At 43.5% G+C, this 22,767-nt stretch overlaps 1 protein-coding gene across 1 annotated transcript; it reads right to left on the bottom strand.

The window, feature by feature from the left end:
- Positions 1-384: 384 nt before the first annotated feature.
- alx3 (ALX homeobox 3) lies at positions 385-21,734 on the bottom strand. Its single transcript, XM_062540174.1, has 4 exons — positions 21,686-21,734; positions 3,100-3,377; positions 2,505-2,630; positions 385-735 (listed from the first exon to the last, which is right to left on the bottom strand). Exons 1-4 carry the CDS (start codon positions 21,732-21,734, stop codon positions 385-387), a joined length of 804 nt encoding a protein of 267 aa, XP_062396158.1.
- Between the last annotated feature and the right edge of the window lie 1,033 nt (positions 21,735-22,767).

Raw genomic sequence — 22,767 nt, 5'->3', positions numbered from 1 at the left:
ACACCTAGAAATTCCATAATGCAGGCCAACATATAAAAAACTACAAAAGGCTGCAAAATGCTACCATTTTTCTATTCTGGTAGGTCTGCGGTCCAAAAATCATTACTGTGCGTGCGTGTGCGTGTGCATGTGCGTGTGCGTGTGCATGTGTATGTGTGTGTGTGTGTGTTTGTGTTTGTATATGTGTGTGTGAGGGAGTGAGGGTTTGCATGCGCACACACCACACGCACTGAGAGTGTCCTATGTGTAGGAGGGATGAGCACAGATTGCGTCAAAGGGGCACACGCTCGTGTGTGCTCTACTGTATGTGCACTGGAATGTTAGAATGCATGGGTCCGCGGCGCGGCGGCTCAGTCCCAATGGAGACGAGGATCAGCCCTGCGGTCATGTTGGCCAGGACAGAAGGCTGCCAGGCTCCTTGGCTTTCATGCGCAGCGCCACCAGGCCTGAAGGCTTGTATTCAGACTCGGGACCGGCCTCGAAGGAGTGGGCCCCTAGGCCCCCTGGAAAGCCGTGCAGTGAGTAGAGGCCATTGATGCCCGGGTGGTGCGGGTGGTGGTGGTGCGGGTGGCTGGGAGACGCCGACATGCCCATGAAGCCCGGGAGGTTGCCGTGGGGATGGGAGTAGGGCGTCATGCAGGACGACGACATGTTGTCCGGTCCCAGGACACACCCGGCGCCGGGCGCACCAGCCCCTCCTGTACCTGCTCCCCCAGGCCACAGGTTACCCTGCATCTGAGCACAGAGAGATAGGGTTAGGGCTTGAACACACATCATGGACATTGAGTCTTTCAAAGTGGATAATTGAGGGTAGGCCTATTCGTGTAGTTAAGTGGATAATTGAGAGTATTCATGTAGTTAACAAAGGATAGCATGATAGTTGAAAAATCAGTTGACAGTCGTCATTCACGTGTCAATTGGTCCAAAATGATATGGTCTGTGCACCACTACAATTCAATACGGTACATAGTGCACCACTGGAAAGAGAATCTGACTATCTCAAAACTTTAGCGCAACAGTGTCTTATTAACCAATAAGCGAACGACTAAACTGATTAAGGAAAGCAACAGCGTTACTTTATCTTCTATGCAATTGACCATATTGGTAGGCTATCTTCACTCACATAATAACACTGACAGACTGATATAAACTAACTTTTATTTTGAAAGGTAACATGAAGCCATGCAAATGAACAAGGGGTGAGTTAAGCTTGTAGCCTACGATTTAGGAATTTAAGGTTAGAAATTAGGGAATACTACATTTATGTTTTACTGTAGGGCCTATACTCTAAATACTGTGTATTAGCTATATTACTAATCAATAGGCTAAACCTAATATATGCTTTCAAATAATACAAACTCATGGACTTGTTATTACTTTAACGGTAGCCTATATAGAGAGTAAAGCAACAAGGAAGACATAAAAACAGTTATGAGGAGTTAGAAAAGGAGAGGCAGAAGGGCCAATGTAGGCAGAGAAAGAAGATGAGGGAGAAAAAGAGTGAGCCCGGATATCAGGTCCTGATGAATGCTTTGCAAATAATTAATAACTTAGACCATTTAGATTTGTCAAAAATTCCACCTGCAACAAATCTCACTTCAAGCTGAACTAAAAAAAAAGTTGGCAGCCCTGCTGATACCCAGAGGAGAAGTGAACAATAAAGCAATGCGGGTTGTGGTATAGTATCAGCAAGAATTTAAAACTTCCTCAACTAACCCTAACAACAATCTGCCCTTGACCTCAAACAATCCTAAACTCTTGCCCATATCAACTTACCCTCACCCAAATCCAATACTTTGTATCTATCTATCTTACTGCAAATCACACAGGAGGTATGGAGACTGACAAATATGTGACTATAAAAGAAGAGACTAAAGGCTAAGATGGTGAAGATTTCAAGACCCAACTGAGAACAACTTTATGTTACCTGTACTTATCTAGACACTTAACTTTCATTCTGAAAATTGCTAAAACTATCACAATTAACCGTAATAATGAAAAAAATTGACTGTAACTACAGCTAATGCAAGCCATACAGTGTGTAAACCATTGTCACCAAATCAATTTCATTGATTCAGGAGGCTTGAATACTGTAATGACAACTGGCAAAGCATGTGAGCACAGGTATGTGATAATGATGAATACAGCGATTAGTGATGCTATCTAACAATGTGTAATTAAACAAACACTACCAAATTGGACATTGTTCTTTGCTACAGTACAAACAAAAATCCATCCAGCTAGATGTACCACATCCAACATATTTCAGAGAGTGTAAGATGTTTCATTATTGACCATAGCTGAAATTGTGTGTGTGTGTGTGTGTGTGTGTGTGTGTGTGTGTGTGTGTGTGTCTGTGTGTTTGTGTGTGTGTGTGTGTGTGTGTGTGTGTGTGTGTGTGTGTGTGTGTGTGTGTGTGTGTGTGTGTGTGTGTGTGTGTGTTCGTGTGTGTGTCTAGGATCTGTCGGAACGAGGTAAGAGGGAAATACCATAAGTGTGTATACCTGATATGTGTCGGAACGAGGTAAGAGGGAGATATCATAAGTGGCAGCAAAATGATTCCGCACCTCCTGGATCTTCCCGTAGCGTTCCCGCTTTCTCCACTTCGCCCGCCGGTTCTGGAACCAAACCTGCAGAGAAAGAGAACCCTGTGAGCAAGAGAGCACCTGAAGCAGAATCACACAAGGCTGCCAGGTGAGCCACTGATGATACTGCGCTTTCTCTACAGCTCCTCAAAATAAACTGCAGTCAAATTCATCATTGTTAACCCTTTTTTCTGTAGTGTTACATTACACATTCATTACACTTTTTTTTCATAACATGACCCATGACGAGACATCCTTGACCCTCAACATGGGATGGGTCATAGTGTGAGTGTCCTATGTAGAGATGGGTGAATGTGTGTGAGTATGCATGCTTATGAGTGACAGAATGTGAATACCTAGCCTGAGTTAGTAGGGCTGTAAATGTGAAGGCTTATGTATCTACTGGTATAAGCCATTTTTATTACATGTACAAAATCAAATAAATGCAATGATAATTATACAGTACTGTATACTGTATCTAAAAACATGGAATATGTTGTCAGTAAGGCCTTACCTGCACTCTGGCCTCAGTGAGCTCGGTGCGCAGGGCGAGCTGCTCGCGGGCGTAGACGTCTGGGTAGTGGGTCTTCTGGAAGACCTTCTCCAGCTCCTCCAGCTGGAAGGTGCTGAAGGTGGTGCGGTTGCGCCGCTTCTTGTTCTTGCCCGACAGGTCGATGGAGTCGGCGATGGAGTCCCCCGGATGGAGCCCTCCGTTGGACTGCTCCTTGAGTTTGCCACAGCAGTCTGAGTCCAGTGCGGGGTAACCCAGTGGCTTGGCCAGGGATTTCTCTCCTAAAGGAGAGACCGTGAGAGGAGTGTCAGAGGGATCACAGGTAATTGTGGGGCAGCTGTGGCCTACTGGTTAGGGCTTCGAGCTTGTACCCGGAGGGTTGCCGGTTTTCCTGACCAAGGGCTGAAGTGCCCTTGAGCAAGTACTAATTCGGTTAAAATTTGGTTAAATGTAGAGACTGAATTTTCCTCACGGGTTCAAAAAAGTATACATACTACACTATACTACTATACTAATGGTGTAGTCTCTTTATCAGACATGGGCCTCCTGGTCTGGCACAAGACCTACAAAATTGGAACACGTTTCTGATGGCCCCTTTGCTTTTCAGTGTTTCTTCACGAGCTTATTTGCTTGCATTGCCTCTCACATACAGTACAAGGCCCTTTAGAAAAAGGCATCTGGTAAGTTTGTGTAAATGTTTGAGGGGTAGTGAGTGAGATTATCAATTACCTATATTACCCATATTATGTCCTCATAATATGTAAATGAATGTAATTTTAATGCAACGTGAATTTCAAAGGTTATATATTTAATTTAGGCATAGTTCGCTCAGAATTTTGCTTTTCTTTGAAACCAAAGGAAGAGGGGCAAATATGTTGCTTCTTACTTCTTTGTATTATTGGCGGATATTCATGATGTGTATAGCATGAATGTTCTCATTTCAATGATCCTCCAATATCTATAGATATCATTGTTCTGCCAAATATGGTAAATGCTTGAGATGCAAACTCAATTGCAAAAAAACTGAAGTATGACGAATAATTTTTGACATCTGCACATTCAAATCACCAAAACATATATTTTTTTGGCTACCAAAACAGAGAAAGAAGGCTCCTCATCTAGATTTCAGAATGAAATGCAACTTATTTATGTTAAAATGAACAATTATTTAAACGTTAATAGAAATGTTAATTTATGTGCAGTTTATATGCTTTAGGGTTTTTATTGCTGTTTAAAGTTTGTTGAAATTAACATCTTCACTGTCTAAATTGACAGTCAAATGAACAGATGTTTGAATAGATGATGTTTTCATAATGATAAAACACTCGCTGCATAATCTCCATAGGACAAAGTAGCACTGCCAGTGATATAACCACATCTAAATAAGTCCTGCTGGTCGGTGTAAGTGTAAAATCTGACCATAATCATGACAAAAACTGTTAAAGTTGCTGAAAGGATATGACCAGCCAATGTTCAATTTACTCAGGAGATATAAAGGAGATCTGGGAGAGGAAGCGGGGGTTCAACAGCGATGAACTTTCCCATGTTGTCTCTGGACAGCGAGACGTGGTAGTGAGAGTAGATGCGCAGATTTAACTGAGTCACCGAAAGCGCCTCTAACGCCAGCCCTTTCAGATATATTGCCGCCACACACTCGGGAAAAGTAAACACGTTATAAATAACAGTGTAGTGATGGCGTGCCCGTTTTCAGACATCACCGAAGAATAACTGTTTGTAGGCGACGTGTAGCCCTTCTGCGGACACCTCTAAAGGCCTTATATTTAGCCATGCCATAGGCTACTCGAGGACCTGTCAGAAAACATTCGCCAACTTTAGTTAGTGATCGGAGGTGTGTGTGTGTGTGTGTGTGTGTGTGTGTGTGTGTGTGTGTGTGTGTGTGTGTGTGTGTGTACGTTGATAAAGTAGGGCCTATGCTACTTGGAATGACATGCTGTGATACTGCCTGGGGTTTCGTTTCTGACGCCAGCAGCATAACAAAAGAATAGTTGAATCAAGAAAACTTTTCCCCCGAAGAACAGTTGAAGCAATCCAATGCCGACAGAAACCTTCCCTTAGCTGACCTTTTTATTAACCTATGACCCCAAAGAGTGTCAAATGTGATAAAAAATAAAAATAATAAAAAAGTACGTATTGGGATCCATTGTGGTCTTATGGGGAAACAATAAAAATTAAATCACGGAATAATAATTAAAATTAAATAATTAAATAATTAAATAATTTAAATTAAAATAATTACAATTCAGCAACTGTCGGTCGCCCGTCATGTGTGGGCCTACTGACATATTCGCCATATATCCAGATCTAAATGAACAACAGTTTAATTGAAAAGAGAAAGAATGACTTAATTTAACATATTCAATCATAAACTCGCCCACTACCCGATGCGTAATTGCGCCTAAAAATGGGATATGGCGAACGATTTTTCCGAAATCATTTGTGAAATGGGCGATGGGCTTAGGTTAACTAGGCTATGTAGCCTACATTTCGTGGCATGTCAAGGACATATTTCACTATGAGGTATTTTATTTTGAGAACTGAGTGTTTTACAGATCTCATCTTTACAGCGTTGTACAGCTCTCCGTAGAATTGCCTTATGCACAAGTTCATGAAGGTCTTTAAACATCTAGAATCGACTGGATTTAAGATACCATTGCTCAGTAATTTCCAAAAAAGCAATTTCGCCTTCACGATAGATCGTCTTATTTGATTAAATTAATCTTAAATTAAGATTTAGATGTTGAAGCTGATGTTAATCTAATTTTTAACCCCAAGGTCATGAAAAAAAACCCTTTAGAGTCGAAACATCAGCCTAACAGAAACAGTAAGCAGAGCCTTTAATCGAATCTTCCATCACACAGAGGGACATATTCAACACAGCAAGACATTCACAATTAGGAATGACCCTTTGCTACAGTTCAACCTGAAAGACTTTTGAGATTATTCTCTGTCTAAAAATACTAAATTCAATTAGAAGAAAATGTTGTAAACTGTCAAACAGCTTGGTTTCTGAATGCATTTTCTCTTGGTTGACTTCATGTGGCTTTTTAGTGCGCTGTAAACTAAGCAGTCAACTCAAATATAAGCTCTGTGCAGTGGCCTATCTCTACTACATAGGGCACTTTTTTAACATTAATGCAATCTCACATATTTGAACTTGCAGGCACTGTTAGGGCAGAGCTGTTTCAAGAATTATCCATTCATACGATAAACGACCTACTGTTAACCACTGAAAATGCTGTACAATTATGTGTAGGCGTGAACATGGTTGCTTTCTGCACTGGAATATAGCAACACATATGGCCTGAATCTTTTTTTACAATTATAAATAACTTCATCACAATTGACATAATCTAAAGGATTTCAAATGACAGCTAATGGGGTAAGTCTCAAACACATGCTTGGACCCCCACTCATGAAGCCAAAGCTGCAGTTTCCCTTTCATTTCAAAGGTCCTCTCCCACCAGCCACCAACAGACAAAACAGGAAGGGGAGTCTGTCTTTGAAGGTGCAAGAAGCTGTGGTATACCCCTCCATGTTTACAAGATATCAGAGTGGTCAAATTCTGCTCTCTCTTTCTCCCGCCTGCTTAAATGCATAGAAAATAACAAGGTGTTTCTGCCGAACATTTTAATACCATGGAAAAGAACAGTTCCTAAAGCACCAAGAGAAAATGTCTGCATGGCTCTGACCTGATAATGGTGGAACCCTTTTAGTCATATCTTGCAGGAGGATGTGGAGGCTGTTGTTTCACAGAATGTCTATTTAACAAACTCATGCCATACGACGAAGCATGTAACAACTTTGCTTGTCTTTCAATTAGCCAGCAGAGTTTTGTTGACCACCACCGGCCCCCCATCATCCCCACCCCCATTACAAACCGCACAAATTTTTTCACTGTGCCTCTTTGAGAAAATGTTCTGTCATTTTCTTTCTTTGTCATTTAATGAGTTAATTTGTGATATAATTTACAAAAGTGTTCCACCACAAGGCCTGAATGAAAATGACTCTTGAGGTCTCTTGGACAGCCTGAATTCTTCTTCGAGACTCTTTTAGTCGGTAATCCAAGCCTACAGGAAGTTCTTGTTTGTAGTAAGGCCGTGTCATAAGTTCTTTTTCAAAACAGTGAAAGACATTTTTCAATGCTGATGAACTAGAGAGATGAAGGAAAGCCATCTTTGGCAGTAACATGAAACACTCCATTGTATATTATGAAGGATACTGTTATCACAAAGTTCTTATCAAAATGTCTATTAGGTTTAATGTAGGTTTATATACAGCAATAAATAAAGTGTAGACGCTAACCATTCATCTGATGCTACAGCCCCTGAGGCCATCCAACTTCATAATGTCTAAAACCCATTCATAATCAGTTTAAGTCCATTTTATCGATGCATTATCTGGACTTAAATAACATTAAAGATATTCCCTTTGGAGTTGTTGGTGGCTTGGTTATTCTGTTTAAACTCTAAGCCACAAAATATGTTTGTTTTTGTTGTCTATTACATTTTTATTTACTGATTTTTATGATTGTCAGTTTCTCAGATGACTTATTCAAACTGAGATGCAAGAGTTATGCTGCCATCTGTGTAATTTAATAAGGGTTAATGAAGTTATCTATGTGCTACATCTAGAATTTGTACTCATAATATTTGATTTTTTTCTGTAGTCCTCTATGTCTGTACTCTTGCAAAATTGTAAGATGTCTTGAGGAGAAAAGAGAGATTATGAAGCATGTAGAAATACATGGCACAAAAACATAATCTTGAATCTATGAATCGCTTGGTGCTGGTGTGATTTAAGTCAATGGAAATAGTGGTTTTGAATAAGCTATTTTTAAATAAAAAAGGAAATCAAATTGAAAGTAATACAGATTATTAGAGGTTACAGACCATAGGTTATTAAAAAATATATAGAGAAATTACTGAAGCAATATACCATGGGTCCAGAGCATTGCTAAAGTGAAAAGTTAAAGTATTATGTGTCCAATCAACATATCTCATACAACATCACAGTCTTACAGTCGGCAAACAAAATCTTGAGGAATTATGCTTGACAGGCTATAATGTGTAGCCATTTATGTTAGCTTGCGGGCCTGTTTTGACCTTCTCTAAGGTCAACCAAACATTATAAGTGGTCCGATTTGTCATCTAATACAAATATGGTTGGCAGAGATTTTTTAACATTGCCATTCATTACTGTTATTATTATTATTATTACTTATACTACTATTATTTCCACTTTTACTATATCAGGCCATAACTTCAGCAAATCACTGCAATGAATGGCTGTCACTGTAATAGGTCTAGTCTACTTAATTAATTTGCAAATTCATTTACATCTTACCTTCTGGGTTATTTTCATAAAATGACGCCTTTCCACTTAAAGATAGGCTTTTTTGATCCTGATTAATATTTTCCAGATATTTGTTGTGCTTTCCCGGCGATGCCCGGGCGTTCGAGGCTGGGACGCCGTGCGTAAAGTCCGTTGAGTCATCAGGAAAACGTCCGACATTCGGTGAGTTGTAAAAGTCTCCCCGCAAACCGAGCCGATGCGGGTGAGGAAGGTGCGGGACTTTTTGGAGCTCATCGCAAGGAAAGAAAGATCCGGAACTATGCTCCAAACCAGGTGAATTCTCTGGCGTTGTCCTATTTGGCTGAGAGGAAAAAGACAAACAACCCTCCGTCTCCATCGCCCTGTCCAGAGAGCCTTTCGAGGACTAGGGCACTATCAACAGTGAACACGTTTGTGTGTGAATAGACAGAGAGGGAGAGAGAGGGAGAGAGAGGGAGAGAGAGAGAGAGAGATATTTTTTTCCCTTCTCCATTTCAAGTGGGTGGGATTTAGAAGATCAGAAACAAAGACCCGTGAAACAGGGGGGACCAAGACAGCAGTCTGATTTAATCCGCCAAGAATTCAATCACGTGTGGTTCCTGTCATTCCAATTAACCATTTAATTCCTTCTTTGGTTCTGAAACTAAAACAAAACGGCGCAAGGGGCGTGGTGCCAGAGACAGCCAAGTGTTAAGTATGTCACAACATCATTTATACAACCAACTGGATGTCTTTTCAATATTTCCAAACAGTACATTTGATCGATTAAGCTTGGTGTGTAGAACGCAGCCAAATAAAAATATTACGCACAGAGAGAAAACAGTTGGGTGGTTGATGGGTTTCTATTTTGATCAGATTTAATACCATATTAACAGCACAATATAATAATTGTGATGGGTTTAATGCATGTTCAAATAAATCTGAGAAATGTGATTAAGTAGGCATAAATGTTCGCTGCTCCACTTTCAGCGTGTTTCAAAAGTACAGAAAGTATTTGCCAATACCCAAAGTATAGTTTCTGACTTGTACGTATAAATAGTGGCAGTTCCTGAACAGAGTTTCAAGTTATAAAGGGGTCAGTATTTACAAGTCATTTTCAACACAAAATTGTCTGATCTGGCCTCCAAGAACTGTAGCCTATACATCCAAATCACAACACTTTTTCTCGTGAGAATGTGTTACAATTCGAAATCGTATAGGTCTCTATGGCTCTGGTGTGTTGAAATCAGAGGAAAATATTACAATAACCAATGCCACCCAGATAAGCAATTAGAATGATACATAGAATAGCCTAATTATAAACTGTAGCCTGCTGGTGGTGGTAGGGGCAGTTGAGGATGGGTTCCTAACATGCGTGAAAGGATCCTAGGATCATTCCTTGTCTTATCTCATCTGTGTAAACCCTACTAATTTAATTATAAATACATGATTGACCAGCCTGTCATTCAGTGCAGAGATACAGTAAGTACAGTACAGCCTCCTACAGACTCCCGCCGCGTGCGCTCAGACGAGGAAGTTGACTATGCGCTTTTACCATTCAAACACACTGAGCTGATCATAGTTCATTTCAACTTCTAAAATGAACACATTGCTCAGGTTAAATTCGGGGCTCAATAATACATGTTTTAATTGTAGTGCTAATCACAGCACAACATCGTCTTGGTCTAATTCGAGAATAAATATATAGACCTACCCAGCCTGCGTTTCGAAATAAAATGAGCGCACAGCATCCCTTCTTATGACACAATGCTTCAGTATGAAATAGATTTTTAACTTTATGAATTCTTCTCATGTTGAATGCTCTTTACGATTTGTTGTGTGTGGAACAAAATGGGATTTGGGGTAAACCACGGGCAATATGGCCTTAGGCCCAACGTGTAAAGCGTAAAATGTGTTTGTAAAGTTTGACAAATATAAATATCTTAAATCTTAAATGTAAAGGACGAGAATACATTATTTATCCTAGGCATTGATAATGAAAACTGACTTTTTGAAATTCCTGTGATTTTATTATATAAGCCTATATTCTGTCTATAAGCCTATATTATTAACGTTAGGTCCAACAGCATAATAAACATATTATTATTATTATTATTATTATTATTATCATTATTAGGTGTATTGTTTTAGCCTAACATTCGTATTATTTCACGAGTTGAATGACACAAACAACCGCCTGCAATTTCAAAGTTTCGTTTAGAAACATTCGGTTGAATATCGTCACCTTCCTAAAATAATGACATAGGGCATGTTTTTCACGAATTTGTTTTGCCTAGATCATCATCATTCATTTTTTATTGTTACTATTACTTTTTTGTGTTTTCTGAAAAACCTGAAACAAACGTATGCCATTATTTTAGAAAGGTGACGATATCAAAGTTGGACAGTCAAAGTTTACCATATAAACATATGGAACAATATGTATGACGTCTATAGCCTAATGATAAAGTGAGTAGCCTAAATACGGTTCAGCTATAACCTGTTGGTCTATATTATGGATCTTTCACTTTTGGAGAATTACAGGTTATTAACTATTTATAAATTAAATGTACCTGCATGTGGGTAAAAATTCAGTAAAAACCTGCGTTCATTTCTAGGCAAAAACATATTTAGTTCAGCATCGATTTTGGACAAAAAAAGAAATGTCAGCCAACTAAAATAGCCAGTAAGATTTGTATGACAGATGTGCGTGCCACTAAAACATAGCTTTGTAAAATGACTTCTGTCATCATCCCATGCATCTCAGTATCGAATTCGTATGGATTTCATCCGGAATCGTTTCTATCTTTTCTATCAATCTATTCAAAACGATACCTCCTCCATCACTTCGCGACGCAAACCCCATTAAACCATGGCGTTAACCACCCCCGACCACCCTGACCCTGTCTTCAATTTAAATCATGGGACACAATCACATGCACATCAGTGTAGCACAGGAGTGTCCTGTCCAGGTTATACAACCACAGAACTAACCTTCAAGTGTGCAGTCACTGAGCTATGATAAAGTGTGACAGTTATCAATGTGTACACATCGTGGGAATATAAATATTAAATATAAAACACATAGCTTGTAAATAAAGCAAAACGCATGCACAACACTGAAACTGCAGGTTGTAAATGCCCATTGCTGACCCAGGGACCACAGTTAGCAGAGCTTTTTGGCCTGAAATACTGACTTACAACACATAAAAACACATGTTACTCACCCTCCATGGTTTACAAAGAGAGAGAGAGAGAGAGAGAGAGAGAGAGAGAGAGAGAGAGAAAAACTAAACCTCAGCATGAAAGCTTTGACATTAAAGAGAACTGCAAATTGTTGATATTTACATGGCAACTCCAATCTCTGTGAGCCATCTCTAAACATAAAGCACTTACAGACTTCATATATGCTAACGTTGGTTTTTGAGGATGTCTCATAGTCTTCATGGTTACCTACAAGGCCGCATGGAGCCAAACTGACGGACAAGTGTGTAAACATACGGTCCATTTGCAGTAGGGGGAGGACATAAGCACCATTTTATTCAGGGATGTGTTCCTAAAGTTCAGACTCTCACGAATATGGGGGAAGGGAGTCCTCTCAACATTTTCTAATGACATACATTATGAAGGGGGAACTCAAAAGTCAGTCTTTTAGCCCTGTGTCACTCAAATTGAAGACTGTAATAGAGGCTTCTAAATGCTTCCAAAGTTAAGCACCAACTCCCGCAGCACTTTATGTAATTGAAACCTGATCCCCACTCGAAGTAATATGTTTCTCAAGTTCGAGCGAAAATGATTGATTCACCTCATCATTTTAAAAAACAAAGATTATAGGGCAGTTGTACTTTATTTACTCGGTAAAAAAACACTACTGTATAATTTAGAAACCTCTGAATTGCATCATTTCATAAACACATTTGCGTCTGTATAACTTCAATAAACAAACACTCTATAAACAGGCTAAAACCAGCAACTGTACCTACCCATATTCAAAACTAATTTTACTACTCATTGTTCATGAGGCAGATTTAAACCACTAAACATCTGTGAACTACAAAAAAGAGAAAACAATCCCAACCACTTATGGTTAAAAGCAAAACAAAAAAAAAACATTTAGTTTTATGCTTGTTAGTACATTTTCAGGGCTCCAGATTGCTTGGCCAGTGACACAGCTTCATCCCCACATGTTTCAACACTGAGGCCTCGGTCTATTAGTGAAGGCCCAAACCAGCATCTTGCACAAAGAATAAATCCTGACGTTCATTACCCACTGGCCCAGAATGGGACCGTCAGGAGCATGCTCGCCTCTAATGAGACAGCAGTACCTTTTTCAGCGTGGCTCTCTAATTAAAAAGACATGACTGCGGCACAAAGTTGAAATAGTCAGGCCCCTGGAAGATTGTGGTGGCATGCTTCCTGACACATAACTCAATTAATGAGCAACATGACTTCAATTAGCCTGTCCTGGGACCTCAGAGAACATGAGAGTCACAGAGAGTGGGCTTCTGCTCTCTCTATATATGTCAGGTACCTGACAGTTTGATTCAGCATCTCTGGTACAAATATACCTACAAACTACATTATCTAATTCCCTCTCTCAAGCTTGACTGTTGCTTTTAAGCACCTTATGAACACAACATGAGTAAATAAACATGCCCAAACATGTGTCTGTTATTTTTGACAGCGGGGGTGACAGTCGGTGACTATTTAGAGCTCACAGGCTGGGGATGAACACCAGATATACACGTTCACTAAAATGTATTCACATTTCACTAATGCTATCACCCTGATGTGTCATGTTGGTCTCATTCCAAAGACCATGTATCGTCATGGTTCTACTCTCTGGTAAATAGTGGCAGAATTGAATTGCACAAGAAAAACATACACATTCACAGAAAGCCTAAACAAATCGTATCAGACAAGAAGCACCACTTGAGGATGGCACCAGTTGCGACCTGGCAAAGACAGGGTTAACTAGCTGAAGTTCCGTGAAGAGAATTTCTACCGTTGCCTCAAGCAAAGCAAAGGCACTCCCTTGAAATCAAAAACCTAGAAGAGTAAATTCCTTCCAGAGTATGGGGTAGGAGGGGAAATGTCAGCACTCCGATATTTAGGCCGCCTTAGGTACAGCCATTTTTAATGAGCTGCGTCTGCGTGTATGTGGAGTTGACTTGTACAGGACCCCTTGAAGTGCTGACCACGCTGACACAACCAATGAGTCCACGCACACCTGCTCTGATGCATGGCTTTTCCCAAATGAGCATCACCACTGGAAACAAAGTGAAGGAAAGCACAGAATATCCAAAATGCCTTCTCCAGAAAGGGGATTTATGGAAAAGACAAGCTCACTACTGAAGCCCTATACTCTGCTTGTGAAGCAGCTGGCACATGGGACCTCAGCGCATGGTAATGTTTCACCAAGGAATATATAATCTCCGTCAGGATTTAGGGGGATTCATAATTCACCCCGATAAAAACCGCAGCTGAATCTATGGATTTCCAGTAAATCATCAGAGCGAGGTTGAGGGTGGTGGTGGTGGTGGTGGTGGTGGGGGGGGGAGGGTATAGGGGCTCTGTGGCCACTCCATGTTTCCTGAACCTGGGGCTCCTGAACCTGTCCTTGGCATGACCCCATACAGGAAATCAGTCCAGTCTGCGGCGAGTCGCAGGCCTCCCCGCCGCCTCACGGCTCTGGGCACAGACGGGCCGCCAGCAGGCTGACCCCTCCGAGCCCTCTACACAGGCCCCGGGCACTGGAGGCTAAGTCCCTCGCATCCTCTCCGTCCTGCTCGGTCCCCACACCCCATGCCCACTGCGGCCCACCCTTAAGCACGGATGGGTGGCAAGTCTGCATTCATTTGGCACAAACGCATGGCACAGAAACTGCACCACGGTGAGGCCTCTGCTTAATCAGGTGACAGCACTACAGCAGCACCCTATATGACTAGGCTATGTATCTGATTCCATGACATACTAATTAACCCCCATGCCTCCCACTGACCATATAGACAGTATGTCAAAGACACCAGCCTCTGTGATTGACAGACCACAAAAGACAAGCCCTGACTCCATCCGCAGGCCACTTGGGTGATCCCTGCCCCGGATGAGGATGAAGTGTACATGAGGTGCTTTTCCACAGGAGACCCCCAGTGTTGTCCAGGGGTGTCCAAACAGGGGGATCTCTGTGCGGGTGTGTTTTTTTTTCTTCTTTTCTCCCTGGTCTGGCCTCACATGCTCTCCGTGTCCATGTGTGGGCGTCTTTGTCTCGACGCTCTGCGACAAAAACGCGGTCCCCCGCTCTCTCTCTCTCTCTCTCTCTCTCTCTCTCGCTCTCTCTCGCTAAGTGAAAGAGCATCGCCAGCCAACCTGAGGTTTGCATTAGAATGAGAGGAGAGAGAGAGGAGAGGAGAGGAGGGCGAGGGTGAGGAGGTAATTGAATTATGCGCCATGAATGCGGAGAGAGACGATCCCAGATGAACGGGATGGGCTCTCGCCTTGGCGGGAGACAGAGGCCAGCTCTGTGTCCGGCGGCCTGACGGCCAGCTGAGGGGCTGACTGACAGCTGCCGACCCCGGGGTCATCAGACAGGACAGAGGCAGTCTGGGAAAGAGGGGGTTTGCTGCAGAAAGCCCTCACGCAGGGTGTAGTGTGTGTGCGTGCGTGCGTGCGTGCGTGTGTGCGTGTGTGTGTGTGTGTGTGTGTGCATGGGGGGGGGGGGGGGGGGGTTAAAGTAGAGCAGGGTGACTGTCCTCTTGATGACCCTTTGGCCAGGCTCCTGCAACACAATCGAGCAGATTCTCTCTGTGCACTGATCAACTACTGCTGGCTTAACACCTCGTCAAATCTTTTTGTTTATGAAGCCATTGGATTATCAGCTTGAAGATGTGTTAATCACATGCTACAAGGATGGATCAGTTCAGTTAGGAGAAAAGTCCTGAGTACTTTGGACACATGGTTCTCGATAAACATAATATAATATTGTCTTCTCATCACCACAGCCCTGTGATGTTGTAACTTGGCCTACTTAATAATTTTTTTTATTGTCTATTACCATGTGAATATCAACACATTGTTGCCTCTGTATCCAAATGAATCAGCATTGAAACATGACCATTGAGAGCGTTTAAAGGAAAGTAGGGTTTATCCCGCTGGGCCCACTGTGGGCCTGACTGTGTCTAATAAAGCACAGCCCAATGGACTCCTGCCTCCAACTCACAATCCCCAGGAATCCGTAAACAGGCACCTCCGTGGACCCATCTGGCTATCAGTTGACCAAGATGGTCTGGATGCACACAAGTGCTAAAAATAAATAATCCCTAAATGTGTTTATAGTGGACAGGGAACCAGAGGCAGAGCGTCCCTGTGACCTGCGTCCCTGATTCAATTAGGAGCGGGCGCACAATGACCATGAAGCAGCTCTTGAACACGGATGCGCGGCCATGGGCTTTTCATTAGCCAGCGCCTGAGGACGGGAACCTCTCCGCAGATACGGCTAACCTTTAGCAGGCCGACTCCAAACGCTACATCACCCTCGCCTGTGATCCAAGAGCCTGATCACGGCCATCCAGTCATCGCCTGCAGTAAAAGTACTGTAAACTACACTGTTGTTGTGCTCTGGTGAGCCGCTTCAACAGCAGTAATAGAAGTAGAAGTAGAAGTAATAGGAAGAGTTACAGTACAGGACGAGAAGACTCACTGATTCTAGGAGATGAGTGAAAGATGCAAATGTATAAAACACACAGATTATGGAGGCTATACCCTGCAAGCACCCACAAGAGAAAGTGAGTGAGAGAAACCTAGCAAATATTTCCAAAATTGCTAAGAGATTTGGAAAAAGATTTAATTTTGTTTTTCAGCCTGACAACCTGCACAAGTTTAACGCACTACATGAGAATGGGATGGGATCTGTAATACATTGTCTATGGGATGGTTCAGAGATCCCCCACTTTGGGCCCACCCCAAAGGACTGTCATTAATCCAGAAAGTGATGAAAGAAAATGTCATGTTGTTTTCATGATGAATAAACATATTGTGTCCATATTTAAGATAACTCTTTTGTTATCATATGAGAGCAGAGCCAAAAAGCATTCATTTTGGGGTCATCTGATTTCATGAAGAGAATATGTCCGCTATTAAAAATAACACCATGAAAAGCCTGGTTAAATAAGAAAAGCATTAATGGACAACCTCTCGTCCATGGCCCCAGTGTCATTTGTTCCCGAAAGTTAACATCCAAGTACAGAATAGACCATTATTTTCAGCCGACTCGCTCAAAGTTATGGCATGAATCATGTTTGAGAGGAACAGAAAGAGGTTCATTTAGCCTGTCAATGAAGGACGAATGAGCGGTCAGTAGCTTCAGAGCGCTTCGCAGTATGCATGCCAATATTCTGCCACTACCGAGCTGCACACCAATAATTTTGGGGAAAGATAACACGATGGAGCATTGTGCTGTGGATAAAACCAGAAGGGAGATATTTTTAGCTATCTATTAAGCTCTGTTTTGCCTATTTTATTTTATGTCTTATGTTTAGCAACCCTACATTCCACCATTATTGTACGCCAACATGTGCAGGCTATTTCTAACCCTGCAATATTTATTCTTTACAAATAATTCGATAAATGATTCTTATTATCTAGAGGTTTTCTTTAGATATTTTTTGGGGGAAATAATGAATGACAAATGTGTCTACGAATTCGGGTTAATTTTGGCTTAACCAAAACACATTTGTTTGCTATCAATAAACTGTTAGCAAAAAACAGAGAGAGGAAAAAATATAGGCCAACTGCTCATCAGCGTGCGTCTACTTCTCACGAATTACACAGGTGAAAAAAGTGAAATAGCCTACTGTGGGCTACATTTGTTTTTCAACAGTCGACAGCGCTGATAATTGTGATAAAACCACGTGACGATTAATGACGTTTCCAAACATGGAACAGCCTTTGTTTTGTCGACTTTAACATAGCCCAAGAAAGGACTTTCAAATATAAAATATTAGCCTAAATGTCTGTCACTACACGAGGACGAATAAGGAAATGGTACCATCGCATGTAGCTCTGGGTGAAGGAAAGAGCCGTAAAATGTCAGAAGTTATTCTACTCATGGGTTAAAGAAGCCTAAAATTGGCTACAACTCGAAAGCCCGTCCAACTACTTTTTCCGACGGCCTGCACTAAGAAGTGGTCATTGTTGAGGTACGTATATCTCCCAGCTGTGACAGGGAGACATTAGAGTGCATTTATGCGTTTATAAAGCCTCAGCTCTTAGCCAGTGTAGGCCACATCATAATAGTACATTTCACGGAACGAAAAGAGTTACATATTTTACAAATTAGCTTTGGATTTGAATCGAGGGAATAATCAGATACATGATTGCTGAATTGTTCATAACATCCTTCTCTTGTGTAATTTTCACAATGACGAGATTAGGAGTATGAAAAGGAAATGTGATGAAGTAAGTGCCTTATTAAATAGAGGTCCTCCTGGGACTTATCAAGAGTTGAGACAGTGTCCTCTCACGTTACCTTTTTCGCAGTAGTGAAACTGAATACAGGCCTACGGAGTACTGTAATCCCCGTTGCAGTCTGCAGCAGGGACCTGGCTTTCTGTGCACACACACCGATGGAGATGTGATCAGTGGGATGAAGCTGTGGTCGCTCTTCCATTTCAGTGGCAGTTGATTTTAACTGTGTGTGTGTGTGTGTGTGTGTGTGTGTGTGTGTGTGTGTGTGTCTCAACTTTTTAAAAACCAGATGGGAGAACTGAGGACTTTTTGAAATCTCTCCCGGTCTTGGCAACGCGGTGAGATTTCAAAATCATTCCCACTCTTGGTTAAACAGAGAGAATTTGAAGCAGAGAGCGGCACATATTCAGGTGGTTTTATTTTTGACATGCCCAGTGGCCTTTGGCAGAGGTTAGGACTAGCCCACATGAATGCCAGCGCCGGTGGACCCTAGACCGTTGTTCCAGTTGGATTTGAGGCAGCTGTATAAGCCAATTCCAACAGGACTATACGTGGGGTCACCCATCCTGTCCTTTGGAGCTCATCCTCCGTCCATAGCCTGAGGCAGATTCAGTGACCCTCCAGCCTCACCACCCAGATGCAGCTACGCAGCCCTCGGTCTCGGAGCTTACCAGGTCTTCGTCAGATGCACTCCCTTACTCGCCGATTGTTTGCAAACACTCTGAGTTTAGTTTTGCTTAATTAGGTCCTTTTGTTTTTAGCCTGAAGACAGCAACTTCTTTCGCCACACATCAGTATTCATCCTTCACACACTCACATAAATGCATGCGCACAGACACACACACACACAATGTGACCATGGTGTGTCTTTCCTTAACTAAAAAGCCTTTTAAAAAAAACAGCTCGGGAGAAAAAAAATGAAGAAACAACATTAGCGGGGCCCTTTGGCAGCCGGGCACTCTCTGGCAATTTGTGATGGCCTCCTCTGACCACAGGCCGGGGCCAACAGCTGGAGCAGGCCTCGTCCCGAGTCTGCCGGGACTCGGGAGATCCCTATCAGACAACCGAAGGGGAAAGCCTTTCTCTCTCTCCCTCCCTCCCTCCCCAACTCCACTCGCAGGAATGTATGCTGAGATGGCCGCACCGAAAGCCTAGCTGAGCAGGGGAAGGCTGCGTGACTGAGGACGGTAAACGCAGGATCAGACACACTGGTTTCTCCACAACAAGAGGAACATTGCTTCCATGTTGTGCGCGGTTCAGCGCGGCTCCTCCAAAGGCCGGGGCTGACCTTGACAGAGACACTGGTAGAAATCAAACATAAACTGTTTGGAAATACTTTGCACTCGGTGCAATGGGAAGCAGATGCAAGTGGCTCGCTGGTGCTATTCTGAAGATTCCTCCAGCGGCAAAAGGAGGCTCTCTGCATGCATGCGTGTCAGACGGTGAAATGGAGAAGAGGCTGAGGCTAAGTCATTAGACAGAGCAGTGTCAAACGGGGATACACACACACACACACTCACACACACACTCCTCAAGAAGACGTCCAGCTCGTCCTTATAGACCTCCTCACCTGAAGCCAGAGCAGGGGGGCGCATCACGTGGGCTGACGCTAAGCAGTATTCATGATGCAGCATTGGACATTTAATTTGGGCGACCTTGGTCAGGTTTAGGGCAAGGTAAAGCTAAACCTCGGCGCTCTACCTAACGACGCACCAGAGGCCGGGGGGCTCGCTGGAGCGCGGATAATGAAATTTATGGCCGCTCGGCAGCAGCTGGATTTGCACTTCCGAGAGGGGGATTCCGTTACAGTGAGCGGAACCCGTCTGGGGGGAAAGGCCCGCAGCAGCCCCGCGGAGTTCAGCACCGGTGCAGCTCCAGCAGGCTAACGCTAGCAGCACTCCAGTGGCCCTCTCTACTCCCCAGGCCTCCCCCACACACACACACACTCACACTCATTCACACTACAATGTGACCATGGTGTGTCTTTCCTTAAGAACTAAAAAGCCTTTAAAAAAACACCATGGGAGAAAAAAACAGACGAGACGAGACGAGACATAAAGACGAGGCTAATGCTAGCACTCCAGTGGCCCTCTCAGGCTAACGTTAGCACTCCAGTGGCCCTCTCCCCTCCTCTCCCCTCCTCTCCCCCCACCACTGCACAGCACAGCCACTCACTCTGTCCAACCAGCCCCTAGAAAGCAGAAGAGGCTTTCCTGCAGGTCACAGCACAGAATGGCTTTTTCAGGTCCCCGACGGCCACTAAGCACAGCGACAGAGAAGGCCTCAACACACCTGTATCCTGACTGGCCACCTGGCCTCAGGGAATTAATGAACGTTTGGTATGACGGACAAGGAAACGGAGAGGCTGCAGCCGCGGCTCTGGAGATGAGCCTGTGAGTTATCTGTTTTGTCGGCTTTAGCCTTCTAAGCTGTCTTAAGGTATTCCAGTCCAATTACTGTCTCCACACTAAATCCTGCCAGAGAGGCAAGAAAAACAGCAGAGGGAACTGGATATGGAATCGAAGACTAGACAACAGAGATCCTCAGTTTTGAGTTTCAACTACTGTATTGACTCACTTTGCACTGGAATGTTCCAGTGATCGCAGGTCTGATAAAAAAATAGCTATTCAGATAGGACAAATCAGGCATTTTTACACATATGTGTCAATGAACTGTCATCGCTTTTTTCTTTTGACCTCTATGAGCTGAGAGATAACGCCGACATTCTTCTGAAGGAGAGCGGCGAAGAGAGGAAGTGACACGCACACAAACACGCACACAAGGCGTCGTAAGTGGGCGCTGTCCCCCGAGGTCCGGCTGTGAACTCTCCGTGGCCAGTCACCCCCCAGACAGTCGCCCCTCAGGCCTCAGTCTCCAAAGGCTGGAGTTTTTGCCCCCGAGGGGAGAAAGCTCGACTCGCTCCGCTCTCCCTCTCCAAGCGGCCTTTCCCCCGTGCTTTCAAAAGCTCCCTGTGTCACCAGACTGATTAAAACAAACACAGGCCGTATTTTGGTATCTAATCCAATTGTGCTCTTTTTCTTCAAGACAGCCCTGGAGCGCGCAGAGTATTGGGTGTCCTGGGACTCTGGGCTCCCCCCACCCCCACCCCCACCTCCAACACCACCCCCAGCTCCAGCCCCAGCCCCACCATCCCCCCTCTGTGACGGATCTTAGATTTCAAACACTCTGGGACATCACATATGGTGGGTGAGGAGTAAATACAGTTATTACAAAGTTAAAACAAAAAAAAGGTTTGCATGCACAAGCACGATTCTGAGGGCATGTCTCTGTTATTGCAGACACTGGCTTGGATAAATAAATGAGGGAGTGAGAGAGGCTTTGCGTGACTGTGTGGCTCTTAAGGCCATTTTGCATGTGTTGATATGAGTATGCATTTAGCTGCTTGTGCATCACCCAAAACGTGCATTCATTTGCAAGTTCTTTTGTGAATGAATGCAATGCATGCACATGCATATGTGTTTGGAAAGGAGAATGTGTGTGTGTGTGTGTGTGTGTGTGTGTGTGTGTGTCCATGTGTGGGTCCCCGTGTGGGTCTGTGTGTTTTGTCTGTGTGTGGTAGTACAGGGCTAGTATGAGGATCAGAGGATGAAAGCGAAGGCATTTGGGGCTTGGGGGGAGGGCAGGTTGGATCTGCTGGAGGCTGGAGGGCGAGCATTGCAGAGTCTTGTTTATTGTTTTATTAATAAGGGCATGTCAGGCTTGCCGGGTCAGGCCTCTGTGTGACCTGGAAGGGGAACCTAGCAAGATGGAGCCGTGTGCGTCCAGCGTTGCGCACTCGTGTCGAGAGAGCTCCACTGGGAGCCCCCGCTCAGCTGGGCCCCCATGCGTCGGAGGCTCGTTTAGGGCTCGTTTAGGGCTCGTTTAGGGCTCGATCTGCTCTCATCGTTACCTGTCGCCCTGTCAGCAGCTCCCGTCTCCCTCGGCTCTGTTTGCGGTGAGGCGCAGCGACGTGTTCCGTTGGCCGAGCCAGAGGTGCAGCCAAATGAGGACAACAGCTCTCTGAGCATTCACACGCTCCTTTACAAGATAAACAGGGTGTTGTCAGCTGTAACCCGAGATTCAGTGAAAGTTGATTTCGCTGACTGTGTGTGTGTGTGTGTGTGTGTGTGTGTGTGTGTGTGTGTGTGTGAGAGAGAGAGAGAGAGAGAGAGAGAGAGAGGGAAGATAAAAAGGGAGGATAAAATGTGTCTCTTTCTCTTCACTTCATTCCTATGTCCTTTCATCAGGTTTCACTCACTTGAAGAAGCTGCCAGTCTATTATCATCTGAGGTTAATGTATTGCAGTGATGAAAAGGTGACTTTTCATCATGAAATTGTTCAGACACAACCTGAAGGTGTGATTGGAAGCCTCTTTAGCACCATCTAGTGGCAAATTTCACAACAGGCTGAACAGGGCGTTTATTAGACACCAGAGCACACACCCTATCTGTCTGTCTTGCCAGACCTATAAATGTTTCTACACATTGGCCCAGGAAGTGTCAGGTTGCATACCTCTACTGATCACATAGCCTCTCGGATAGAATGACATAAAGAAAGCATGAATATGTCTGTGCTTCAGCTAAACCAAGCACCACTTCGCTATCACATTCCAGGAGCTTTGAGAAGCTCTAAAATGTAAAATATTCTAAACATTTTCGCACAGTTTGAGGAAACTATGCGTTCATTAGCAGCGCATGTCTGTGAACAAAAGCACATCTTAATGTTACCTGGCTTGATGCATGGCTTGTCAAATGCTTTCCATTCACTCAGCCTCTAAAGCTGGGAGCCTAGTCATGTTTCAGGAGCGCGGCGCTATAATGTAGGCCGTGATGTATGGCCCATTACCCTGGCTCCCTTTGAGTAATCATGCATTTCTCT

This window comes from Sardina pilchardus, chromosome 7 (assembly GCF_963854185.1).
Source record: "Sardina pilchardus chromosome 7, fSarPil1.1, whole genome shotgun sequence".
Taxonomy (NCBI): Eukaryota; Metazoa; Chordata; class Actinopteri; order Clupeiformes; family Clupeidae; genus Sardina; species Sardina pilchardus.
The sequence above is the reverse complement of the archived record's forward strand: the minus strand, read 5'-3'. Positions and strand labels throughout refer to the sequence as shown.